The sequence below is a fragment of the Manacus vitellinus genome, unplaced genomic scaffold, assembly GCF_001715985.3.
Source record: "Manacus vitellinus isolate BGI_N305 unplaced genomic scaffold, ASM171598v3 scaffold_5_pilon, whole genome shotgun sequence".
Lineage (NCBI taxonomy): Eukaryota > Metazoa > Chordata > Aves > Passeriformes > Pipridae > Manacus > Manacus vitellinus.
Window position 1 is genome coordinate 20,117,361 of NW_021940682.1, and position 13,070 is coordinate 20,130,430.

General features: G+C 40.7%; 1 protein-coding gene across 1 annotated transcript in view; it reads right to left on the minus strand.

The window, feature by feature from the left end:
- SLC17A8 (solute carrier family 17 member 8) overlaps positions 1-12,509 on the minus strand; it is a 29,973-nt gene extending 17,464 nt beyond the window's left edge. Inside the window, exons 1-3 of the mRNA XM_018080241.2 lie at positions 12,376-12,509; positions 5,011-5,263; positions 342-460 (exon numbers count right to left, since the gene is read on the minus strand). Coding sequence (XP_017935730.1) covers positions 342-460; positions 5,011-5,263; positions 12,376-12,476 — 473 coding nt within the window. The 5' untranslated portion in view covers positions 12,477-12,509. The remainder of the gene's footprint in view (positions 1-341; positions 461-5,010; positions 5,264-12,375) is intronic.
- Between the last annotated feature and the right edge of the window lie 561 nt (positions 12,510-13,070).

A 13,070-nucleotide genomic window follows, 5' to 3' on the forward strand; every position in this document is an offset into this window, starting at 1 on the left:
TGAGCTAAAAGGCACTAAGGCAATTTCTGAAAGACAAATGCTACAACCATTATCTGAAGCACTAGGTGTGATTTTCCTAACACTCTCCAGATAGCATTATTGTTTAGAGAAGAAACGTATAAATATTTGAGATGAACCAACTAAATTGGAAGAATCACCAATAGGCCTATAATGGAAATTGAGTCCCATTTTTAATTATAGGCATAAATACTGCATGTTCAGTTTCAAATGTACATTTCTGAAACACACTAATTCACTATTTTGCTAATCATAATTTAAACAGAAGTGTAAAACTGTCATCAGGCTCTAAAGCTTAATTCTTTTGCTTATTTTTTTCTTACCTGTTAGCAGCCAGTTTGTTTGCAATGAACCCTCCTGGAATTTGTGTCACAATGTAACCCCAGAAAAAAGAGCCATGAATGAGTCCCACGGTCTCTGGATCCCAGTTGAATTGGGCTGTCTTTAAAGGAAATGGGAAAAATGCTGTAAAATGAAGCATACTCACTGGAAGATAACTATTGTTTGGAAGTCACACAGAAGTCACACCATCCTCCAAATAAAGGCAGCCTCTTTACACTGGCTGCTTGGGCTTGCTGAGCTTGAAACCCCCAGTTAAGGCAGAAGGATATCTGATTTCCATGTGAGATTGCTGCTTTTTTTCTTAGCTTTCAGTTGAATGGATAAGAGGGGGAAAGGGTTCAGCCAGGTTGTAGTTAACACTGGACCTTCATCTTTGCCACTTACCACTGCTTCCCCCTGGGCTGCTTCATCCTGAAACCTTTGCTTTTGAGCCTGCTCAGAGTTATAAGAAGGACCTGAAGCCTTTCAATGGTACCTCACTAGGTGTTATAGTGCCATTCACACTCCCTGCTTTTAAGATGAAAATAACAGTGACCAGGTGCTGCAAACTGGTAAGTCATGTTTTCCACTGTTCTGGCACATAAGCTCCCCAGCTTGTTCTTCTTCACTTCTTTCCCTCTAGTGACCTGCCTTGTGCTCCAACACCTTGTTATCACAGAATCTCTCAGCCTTAGGATGACTTGCCTTTCTTGGTGACTCCAGTCACATTCCAATGGCAAATCAGAGCAGGAGATTGAGAGTATGTCCAACACTGGTGGTCTTGAGCAATTCTTCTGGTGGACTGATCGTATTGGGAATGTAAGTCAGACCATTATCCCTGTGTGTCAGTGATTCATCCAATACCTGTAGTCCAATAATCAATACGAACCCTTCCTTATTTCCAGCCTGATGTTATTGCTAGATTTCAATCTATTTTCCCAAGATTATCAAGGTTGCTTACATTCTTTGGACTCAACTCATGGTCAGACTTACCCATAGTTCTCCCTGTCAGGCCAAACTCTGGCCATCCACGATCAGCACTAAGTGGTATGGGAGCAGAGAAGGTGGGGGGTGAAGGACGTAAGACCTGAAGACAAGGAAATCTGAAAATAAAACTAGGTAACACTAGCTACTGACTAGTTTATTTTTTATTAAAAGTGATGCCAGTTGTAGCGCTGGATTTGGATGCAAAAGGCCAGCCACAGGCTGGTCATAGGTGGTTCCTAGACAAAAATGCCTGCAGCCAAGAGAAGAGCTTTCCTCATAGTTGAATACTAAGCAGTTTCAGTCTTCTCAAAGCTCTTCCTGAATAAGCATTTCCCTGTCTTCTGATGACCTTGTTTGACATACCTTGTTCAGAAGAGGGATAGCCAAATTCCAGGGCAAAACATAAAGAAAGTGAAGAAAAGGAAGGTGGATCCAAGGTGCCCTTACTGCCCTCCATTCTGTGAGGGCAGAAAGGGCCTGGCTCAGTATAAACAGACTACTGTAAGGTCAGTGTCAAGTTTTTCTCAATGAGCCCTCAGTTCTGAAGAACTCTTTTCAAGCAATAAAAAACCACTGTGTTTTGCTTCATGGTCATTTTCATGCTAATCACATGGCAGGGAAAGGTGGTTAAGTATGATCTGAGGAAGCAGCACAAATGTCCTTTGGATTCAGGATTAAAACTGTCACTAAAATGCCACAGAGAAATGACAACTATAGTGATAAACCTTAACATCTCATTTTTTGGTATTACTTTCTGCGTGTAAAAAGAACAGTTTTTCCCAGTAAGTTGCTTTTTACTCCCAAACAAACTAAAAAACAGCTCATTGTTTGACCTGCAGGGAGAAAGATGGCATTAATTAGCCAGACATGTTTACAGAGGGCTAAATGTTTTCCCTCCTCATCAACACGCATTTTGACAAGAGACCCACTTTCCTGTGTTGAGCTACACTTCTGTATAAATACCTAATTTTCTGCTGGTGATTTCCAGATAAGTTTCTAGGTAGTGTTAATTTTTGAAGGCAGAAACACCATGTGACATCGAAAAAGTTTCTGATTCAGGAGATGCTCATGCCCAAACAGTATAAGTTTAGACTTGTGAAAGGAATTTATCCCAATTTCCTGAAACTACCTCTTCTGAGCCTCCCAACCTATGCAGGCACATCCTTTCTCTTGTTTCAGGGTTAAGTATAGAACTGTGAAATCCCAGCAGGATCACAGGGAGCAGGGATTATAAAGAATAAATCTATCTAAGCAGGAGCTGGTCAGAGGAAATTGCAGCTGAGGAAGAACTAGGATCATAGAACCATGGAATACCAGGTTGGAAGGTGGATCTCAAGGACTGTCTGTTTCGTTCTTTTTTGGCAAAAGAAACACAATAATAAATACTGGAGTGTGATGATAAGGCCTCCTCTATGCCTTCTTTTCTCAAGGTGACCAAACCCAGCCCCCTCAGCCTTTCCTCACATGGCAGGCTTCCCAGTCCTTTATTAATCTTTGTGGTCCTTCTCTGGATGCTCTCCAGTCTGTCTACATCTATTTTGTGCAGGGGGGACCAAACTGAACACAGTATTCCAGGTGTGGCCTGACAAGTACTGAGTAGAGTGGGATAATGACTTCTTTATCTATGCTGGTGATGATCTTGCTGATGCAACCCAGCATTCCTTTGGTTTTCATTACCACAGCAGTACCCTGTCCTCTCATATTGGTCTTGTTGTCTACCAGGACCCCTAGGTCCCTTTCCACAGAGCTGCTCCCCACAAAGAAATTCTTCATTCACTTTGGTTAATCTTTTGGGGGTTTATTGAGTCTGATTAGAAATACTCTGCTTGATAGCTAGGAAGGAGAGAGTAAAACACTGTAGGACTGGCCATGGCATAATGTGGGAAGGAAGATTCATTTAAACTCCAGTCCTAGAATCATAAGCATCATCTCTGATCTTTGCAGATCAAAAGCTCCTATCATCATGAGTCATGAAGACAGGCGTACTTTTAACTTTGGTAATTTACTATAGATGCCTTCTGAACTTTTCTTTACCAAAAGTTAAAATATCTGGGAGAGAAGCTGATGAATAATTGCACAGCATTTCATTCAAGAGTCAATATTCGTGTGAATTAAGACAAAAATATTAAAAAGATATCAAAAAATAAGTCAGCAAGAAGAGCAAATGTAAAGTTTATAAAGTCCATTAGGAGACTCATGATATCACAGCCATATACCAAGGCAGGACAGGCAAAACTAAGGTATGAATTGAACCTGCAGTTCCTTGGGTGCATTGATAAAGATATGTAAGCATCTGCTGTGGACCACATGCAAATTTGAAAATAGCTTGGTACCTAGCTCTGTATCACCTCTAGGCAGCAGTCCACACTGTTGATAACCCCATGCCTTATTGCCTGTGACTGCTTTAAGATCTGGAAAACTATCCACTGATCTGAATAGAGTGGGTGCAGCCCTACATAAAACAACTAATAATTCCTCCGGTAGCAGCATCAGAGCATGTTTCCATGAGAGATACTAAATAGTAAAAGCTTCTGCCACCACAGCAAAATCTGTCTACAACTGAAAAATCAGGGACCTGGTAGACATGCAAGCCAATTCAGTTCTCCTTTCTGCTACTTACATCCTCTCTATGACATTGCAAATCCTCAGATCAGCAAATTTGCAAATTACACTAAGTTGGAGGGGAATGTCAATCAGCTGGAAGGCAGGAGAGCTCTGCAGGGGGACCTGGACAGACTGGAGAGTTGGTCTGATTCCAGTGAGATGAGGTTCAACAAGGCCAAGTGCCAGGTTCTCTACTTGGGCCACAACAACCCCATGCAGCACTACAGGCTGGGGACAGAGGGGCTGGAGAGCAGCCAGGCAGAAAGGGACCTGGGAATTGTGGATTGACAAGAAGCTGAACATGAGCCAGCAGTGTGCCCAGGTGGCCAAGAAGGCCAATGGCATCCTGGCCTGGATCAGGAACAGTGTGGCCAACAGGTCCAAAGAAGTGATTCTTCCCCTGTACTCAGCACTGGTGAGGCCATACCTGAAGTACTGTGTGCAGTTCTGGGCCCCTCAGTTCAGGAAGGACACTGAGGTGCTGGAGCAGGTCCAGAGAAGAGCAACGAGGCTGGTGAAGGGACTGGAGCACAAGTCCTATGAGGAGAGGCGAGCTGGGGGTTTTCAGCTGAGAAGAGAGAGGCTCAGGGAGACCTCATCACTCTCTACAACTACCTGAAAGGAAGTTTGACCAGGTAGGGGTTGGTCTCTCCCCAGGCAGCTATCAGTAACAAGGGCATCCTTCTGGTCCAGGGGTTTTAGTTAGATATTAGAAGAAATTCTTTACAGAGAGGCATCCATTGGAAATGGGCCCAGAGTGGTTGATTCTCCATCCTTTTTTTAAGATGAGACTGGATGTGGCACTTAGTGCCATGGTCTAGTAACCACGGTGGTAGTGGAAGGGTTGGACTTGATGACCTCAGAGGTCCCTTCCAACCCGGCTGATTCTATGATTCTATAATTTTACAGATTTTTAATGTGACTTCATCACATAAATAGGAATTAAGTACTTGCACATCTACGTGAATCGAGACTCATGTGTCTCCCTCCCTCAGATTTTTGCCACACTACTTCACTATGTGGCCCTATGATTTTGCAGTGGGATCTGCTCAGAAGAGTGAAAGAAAGATGCTTTCTCACCTGCAGCTCTGGTTTCCCATTGACATAAACAGTGCTGTTGTTCACCATTTCCACAATGGCAACACCTAGGTTGCACCTAATTCCAAAGGAGATGCAAAAGCCCAGACCGCTCATGATGGCGATGATGTAGCGCTTGGGCAGCCCACAGCAATAGCACTCACACAGCGCTGGCTTGCGGGTGCTTGCCTGCACGGGCTGCCCCTCTTCTGTCAGCTCAATGTGATCCTCCTCTACGTTGATGCCATCGATTTTCCTAAATGGATTAAGAAAGAAAAATTGAAAATGCTTTATTGTCTCAGTAAAATTTTACTGAAATGTGGATTGACAGTTATGTGCTCCAGTCACCTGCTAACTCATCTCCTTGTGAGGCACTTGTGTCTTGGTGGTATGATGAGTTAGTGCTGGGCTAGTGCTGAGACTACACTTCTCCATGAATGACCTCTGAAGTTTATAAATCTGAGCCGTCTAGCCAGACAGCTAGCTGCAAAAATGTTCACAGGCTATTCATGAGCATAACTATGAGAACTAAATGGAGGTCTGTTGTGATGAATTCCACCAATTCTCAGACAAGTATACATATGACAAAATTAACCATAAGTTCTAACTAGATCTACTAATAAGAGGTGCCACTAGATTTCAAGAAAAGGGTAAATACAACACAAATAATGGTTTTGCTCAGCCCAAAATATCTTGGAATTTGTTTTCTCCTGTGAGACAAAAACCAAGGCTGTACTGCAGAGGAAAAAAGTCTCTGGTATCAGAGCTCCCACTTAAGACATGGAAGAGACAAGCCCAGACTTTCTCTTCCCAAAGGGATTTGAAGCCACATGTTCCCCCTTCTCTGAAACATCACTCTCACCACAAGGACTTAGGCCACTGTACAGTGAATCAGTGCAATTCCTATTGTTGAACATATTGCCCTTTGTGTAAAACACTCACTGTTAAATGAGATCTGAAGGAAGACAGGAACTTTCTGGGTTGTTGATTCACCATTTCTCAGCAGTGGAGGCTGAAACAGTTTTGCCTGGGATCAAATTTGGTGTGGCAACTGCAGTGCAGCTGGGAGGAACTGGGAAGGAAGATGCCAGGGATGGAAGCTCCCCCATTTACTTGGAATAGGAGCAAATGGCACCCAGCTATATCAGCCTGTGAGAGGTTTCCCACCAGTTGCTAACATAGGAGTGCAGCTCCTCCAGCTTTGCATACCCAGCCTTTACTAGTCCTACAAGCAATGTAGCTGAGAGATTAATATTTAAAAAAATGGCATTTCCATGGAATCTGGAATTGCATGATAGTGCAATTAAAAATTAATTTGGTCTCCCAGTCTGATTAGGGTTATTAACATCATACTGCAGGGAATGTGGAAAATCTCTAGTAGAAAAGGTGAGGTGCGAAAGAACTGAACACACCCTCCCAGATCAGAGCTAGATAATTCCTTTCCTAACATTAACTTTCCAAGCGTTTGTTTTAAATACAGGATATGGGTTTTCTGACATGCTGAAACTCTTAAGGACATGACTGGCCATGAATACATGACTAGCCCACTAAACACTATCCACTATCTTAATGTTAAGTGTTTGCTAAGGGAGGCCTTGATCAGTAGCTACATTATAAAGCCTTTCAGTTTTGGCATCACTTTGAAGAAGTGAGCTCGGAATCCAGCTCCTTTTGCGTCTACCATGAAGTTACATGGAGTACTGTGAAAATAGGAACAGTTAGTTAATCTAAAGGAAGCCCAGCTTCCCATATAAGATGAGGAAATTATTTCATTCACTCTTTTCTGATAAGGAATAACTTCCTTCCTTCTTTCACACATCCGGTTGAGTGCATTTTAAATCTAAGGCACTTTGGTTTTCCATATAAAAATAGACTATAAAGAAATATTGACAGACCATACATGGATGGGTTACACCTGATTTATCTACACGGTAGCTGGTTGGGTTTTTTGGGTTGGTTTAATCACAGCTTTGTCCAGTTGCTGTCTAACGTACTACTCATAATCTAATAGTACTCTGTACTAAAGGGTTTGCAAATATAGGTGGTGAGTATAGCTTCCCGGGGAGCTTCTTGTGGACCTAAATATATCTTTCCAATATAAAGTTCCACTTAGAAATCTCGTTATTTTTAGGCTTTAGAGCTAACTGGTGCATCATTTGCTACATTATCCCCTTTTACATACCATAAACCCATTACTTCAGCCTTAGTCTTAACAAAAAGAAAAAAAACATTTTACAGGCTGTCAGCTCACATTTTCAAGAAACACTAGAATCCCAGTGTTTGGGGCCAAAAAGGAACTCCCATAATTATTTGATTTGATCCCTTTCTCAAACCAGTGCTCACTGCAAAGTAATCATTAGCTCATGGTCAGGTTGGAGCAGACTTTGCATTAATGCAAGATAACACAGGAAACATGATATTGCTGTGGTGTTATTGAGGGTGATTGAGAACTTATGATTCACTGGCAGGGAAACAGCATTTGTTAGTGAAATGAGAGTACAGAGAGTAATGCAGTCAGGCACTTTAAAAAGGAGACACCATATATTCCATGCTCTATGTGTTAATATAGGTAGATGTAAACAGAATGAAATATCAAAAATAAAGACATCTGGAAGTGAAAAGACAATTGAATAAATATTTTTTAGAGCTGCTGTCATCTCAAAAGTGTTATTAACAAACTGAAAGAAATAAATTAGTTGTCTTCCCCTAAAATAATCTAAGATATTAATTGAATAAAATCAAAGCACAATTTTAAAATTTTTGTACCTTTACTGGGCTCTATTTATAAGAGAGACGTTAGACTTTAATTGGTTCATTATTGTGGGCAGCTGGCAAAGAATAGACACATCATGCAAAGACAAAACATCTGTTCTGAACTGGATGTTTTCAGCTGGCTGTCAATTCAGATAGGCATGAAAACATCCTTCTGCTCCAAATTCACTGCTGAAAGTGGTGAGCTAAGACTAACACTATGGACCAATATTGTCTCTACAGGAAAATTAATTGCTTTGCTGTTGTATTTGACTAATTAATAATGGAAGCAAGTTGAGCACTGATCCATGATACCAAATCTATACAATATATTTTATACCCCCAAAGATTAATGCTAAGCCCTTTATAGCAGGTTTGTTTTGGAGAAAACTATTTTGCAATAGCACTCCAAAAACATAGGCATTAGAGCAGTGCAGACACTCACAGAGCCAGTGTCTGACCTAGCTTTTGGTTTTATTGTATTTAACAGATATATAATGAAGATATGGCAACCCCACGAAAAGATGAATAGATATATCTTCCAATTGATCCATATATTTTGGTAGTGTCACTGAAAACTTTCACCAGTGATTTAGAAGAATACTGCTTCAGGACCAGTGCTGTCCTATAATTACCTGCCTCATGCAGAAGAGCACTGTGCTGCGCAGGAAATGTTCACTCCTTAGATGTATGTTTTTCCCTTTTTCATCAAACATACAATACTTGGCAACTAAGAAGAGCTAAGCTATTTGAAGATATCTGCATCCATGTTCTGTGCCCAAGCATCATAATTACTGTATGCAACATTTCTTTTCTTTATTGAATGGCTACTCTGGCATATACAGAATTTTGAAAGAATTAAAGACATTTCAAAAATTCTTATCAGTAATAAATAAAATCCCTAGAGCTCATTTACATTTGGCAACCTGTATTTATGGGATTTTTAGCCTAGGAGTTAGTTCTTTCTTCAATTGATAAAGTAGGTAGATTAGAATCATACAATTTAATTTAATTGGATTAAAACCTCATCAATTCTACAATAACAGGCAAATGTTAATATTTGCAATGTGTTAAAACAGACTCGAGAACGAATTTCATCAGATATTGTAGGCTTTCACAGGCAGCTGGAGCACCATCCTACACAATACTCAAACCTCACATCTACAAATTCAGTAATTATGATGATCTCTGCATAACTTCAGAAACCTATACACTGATTACTGAAAAACATCATTTATTCAAAAGCAGATACAAAACTTCTGAGACCTTATTTACTCGTCAGGGATTTGCCCAGGTGATAATTTTCCATACCAAATCCTGGAATTGACGCACTGGTACCAAATCCCAGTACAGACAGGCAAACTCTCTTAACTCAGTCCATGGGACCTGTCTTGCTGGTTTCTGTGTAGTATTTCCATGAAACTCATGGCATGTCTCAAGGGACTGCATCTCCCAGGCTGCAGGGCAACCTTGCAGTTTCTCCTCAGCACAGTCTCAGTGCACTGAAGGGATGATGCCCTTTGGATGCCGCAGCGCCACACGTGTGCATTGTGCCCTTGCTCTAACCCCGTTGCACAAGACACCTCACACAGCTCATAAATCAGCTGAATCTGGACCCCCCACGTTGTGCTCACAGTGGTCTGGAAGGCACTAAACTCTCTCTCTACTTGTATGCAAAGGGAAAATTTGAGAGTCCAGTGCAGCCAGAGAAGCCTTGCCTGATGCAAGCGTGTATCATTCACCTTCAAGTTGCAGCTTCTAGTAATTTAGGCTAATTCACCAAGCGACATCTGCAGCAGCCAGAGCTACACCTATCAGGGCCCAGACTTCATACAGCAGCCGTGACATGGCCTATATGACTTTTCACATCAAAAGTGATATTATTTAGCTGTAAACCCACTTAGTCACTTCCCACTTCATCAGTAACCCCACGGTTGCCTTTAGCTCGTCCAAGACTCCTGAAATCCTTAAGCAGGGAGAGCCTAAGATTTTACTTCAGTTCATAACTTTTTCTTTGACTGCACTAAGTTCACAGAAGGACCAAAGTGTTTGTGCCTGCCAAGAAGCTCTGCATGAAAGGATTTCTTTTCTGGGGAACATAAGGTTTACAGAGTCACAGCTCTGATATTCATCCGCCCAAGCCTTGAATCCTCTAATTTTATTCTTTTTTTGCTTCCTCGCTGTATATACTTAATCAACAACCAAAAAAAATTTTGTGTTAAAAATATTTTATACAAAACACTTAAAACATTTTCTAGATCATCTTCTAAGACCTCACAAAATGAAACTGCTGCCAAAGTCCCTTGAGTCTCCCAGTTCAGTCCCCCCTGCTCCCTTCCAGGATCCAGACACCCTAAAGTCACCTCCTGTGAACAGACTTATTTTGCAGCACTCACAAAATAATTTGATGTTGTTGCACACCTGTGAGGAGGCCAGTGAGTCACTTTACGCTGCCTGCACTTTAGCACTTGAGCTCGACTGTGGACAATCACTATGCAGCAGCCGGTGTCTGGCAGCTGCTTTTGCCAGGTACCAGTTTCTGGGTCTGCTCTGTTGTTTGCAAGACAGAGGAAACGTGGTGGGAAGGCACAGAATAGTCATATTTACAAAAGCTAAAAAGTATTTTTCTATCCACTTTGCTAGTTTTGACCCCACATCAACACACTGCAGTCAGTGAAATCACACCGCACAGCCTAATCAAGAATACGCATTAATATAATTTGTCATCTATCAAATGAAAGAGAAACCAAATTCTTTGCTGATTTACGCCAAATTAAAGCAAATTGGATTGGATAAAGAGCAAAGTCAAGGTTGCAGCTGATACATATGTACAGGCACCACTATGTGAAAACACAAGTGTATGCTCTCATTTGTAGACTAAGCTGTAGAGAATGGAGTTCAAGTTAAAAACATGCCTGTTTCATTTGTTTACAGAAACCTTCAAATATGACTGCGTACTTCCTTCGAGATTGCTAAAGTTGCAGCAATTATTACTTAGAACTGACTGCAAACACAGTAAAAAAGACTTTATAGTTTGGATTATTTCCTCCGCTGGCTAGTACATCTAAGGAAGGCATTAGGATATGTATGTTTAAAACAGAAAATAATTAAGCTTACAAACTGTCTTGTATCTCAATTGGTATTTGATTTAATTTGATTCAGTAGCAGTATTGCTGAAGTTGGATGCCAGTACTTATCAACTGTGTAGGAAACCAGCATGATATCCTTGATACATGGTTACAAGAGGAGAGTAATCTGGATAATTTAAAGTGAACTCAGTGTACTGCCCCATCACATACTCATAAGATAGAAACCCGACACGGTTTTGGTTAAATTTGGCCAGCAAAGTCCACAGCAAAGAAAATTTATCATTGAGTAAGTGACTTAATCTAACGTTCCTAAAGAAAAACTGATTCCCTGGAATTACTGTAGAGTATTGCAAAGGTAAAAAAAGCAAAATGTCAGACTTATCTGTAACATCGTAAACAAAAAAAAAGTTAAGTAGAAACTGTGTAGAACACAAATACTTTGTTCACATAATACAGAAGTAGAGTAACTGGTTATCTAGCAGTTCCTAATACGTATCTCTTAAAAGTGTACATTCTTACTCTCTTGCATATATGTTCTGCAGCATAGTATATGTAAATTATTACACATTTTCTTGTTATCAGAAGCATGTTTATATGTGCCAAGAACTGTATCTGGAATCAAAATAGCATTCCTAAAAGAAGGTAAAGGGATGGATATGAAAGCAGATTCAATTCAGTCACTAGAAACACCTTCAGTTCAAATGTTGTCCTTATCCACACAAAGATTTAAAACACTTAACATCAAGTATGCAAGAAATGCCACTGAACCCTCTGGCTCTCATTTATTGATTAAATAAGTGTTGTCAGTGGCGATTACTAAGAGAAATAATCTTCCATTTAAATGAGAAATCTCTTTCCCTTTATGAAACTGGTCATTTGTTACGACAGATTTTCATCTATCTAAAAATAAAAATCCTCCATTTCTTGTTTCATAAAACTGTCAGATTAAGATGAAAATCTTTAATCTTTTCTATCTTTTTACTAGCAAACAGCTGCTTCTCCTTTTTCTCTCTCTAATTTGCTAGTCTCAATAAACACACACATACACATCTCTATTTAATATATTTTCTCTTACTGACTCAGAACAAGATTTAAAAAACTCCAAAACCTGTAATTTAGGAACACTAACTGAAAATACCATTCAGGAGTGGCATCATTTGGGAGTGTTAATTCCCATTAAATCATTACTTTTTCTCATGCATGCTAAACTACAGAATTATTCATATGTAATTATTTAAAAGTTTTTAATTAAACAGTTTTTCAAGCTCATTGTAATATTACAACATTATTTCATAACTTATTTTCACCTTTTTTTGTTTAATATAAATATTCTATGATCTATAGTCATATGCTGTTGTAACAGTGTTCCTTCTACATCTGTCTTACAGTAAGGTGTCTCACCCTCTAAACTCAGATATTAATTTTACAACTCTAAATTCTGTTTCATGTTTATACGTTTTTCTATACTGCATTTTCCTTACTAGATTGAAGCAATGGATCCATCTGGGAATTTTCTGTTGGATTTTACCTTCTCAGATTCCCCAGCGAGTCACTAATGGTGTTCTTCACCTTTTCCTTTCCTGGGTTAAAAAATCTTTCTTTCAGTGAACCGAGCCCTTTGAAAGGCATTTTGTCTTTCTTCTTCAGTAAATCCCTTATGTCAACAAGCATTCACTTCTGCTGTCATATTTCCCGATGCCAGATTCAGGAGCCTCCACAGGTCCCCTTGGTGACCTCTGCAATACCAACCAGTTGCTCAAGAAAGGAGCATGGAAGAAAAAAAAAAAAAAAAATCAAACCAGATCTTCCAAATCCAGAAGGGCAAAGCTCTGGAGCAAAGCCCCCTCAAAAGCACTCAGGGACTCGGCGTTGCACTCGCAGCAGCTCGGCTGTGCATCTGTGCACACTCGGTACCTGTACGGGGTCAGTTCATCTGGGGGCTGCAGCTGGGGAGCTGGAGGTGCTGCTGAGGGCCAGTGTCCCTGGGCAGGATGAGCTGCCTGCTCCACAGGCGAACCTCAGGCTGGCTGGCTGGGGCTCATCCTCAGTGCATCCCTCCCTCTCTCCTTCCCTCCCTCCCCTGCCTCTTTCATGCCGAGATCCTGTGCAAGGTGGTGCTATAGTAACGGACACAATACCTGTCCTCAAGCCACTCCAGTTCATTAATAAGACCTCATCTGTGGCAAGGGCCAGAAGTTTATTAAACATTTATGAGTCCTTTCT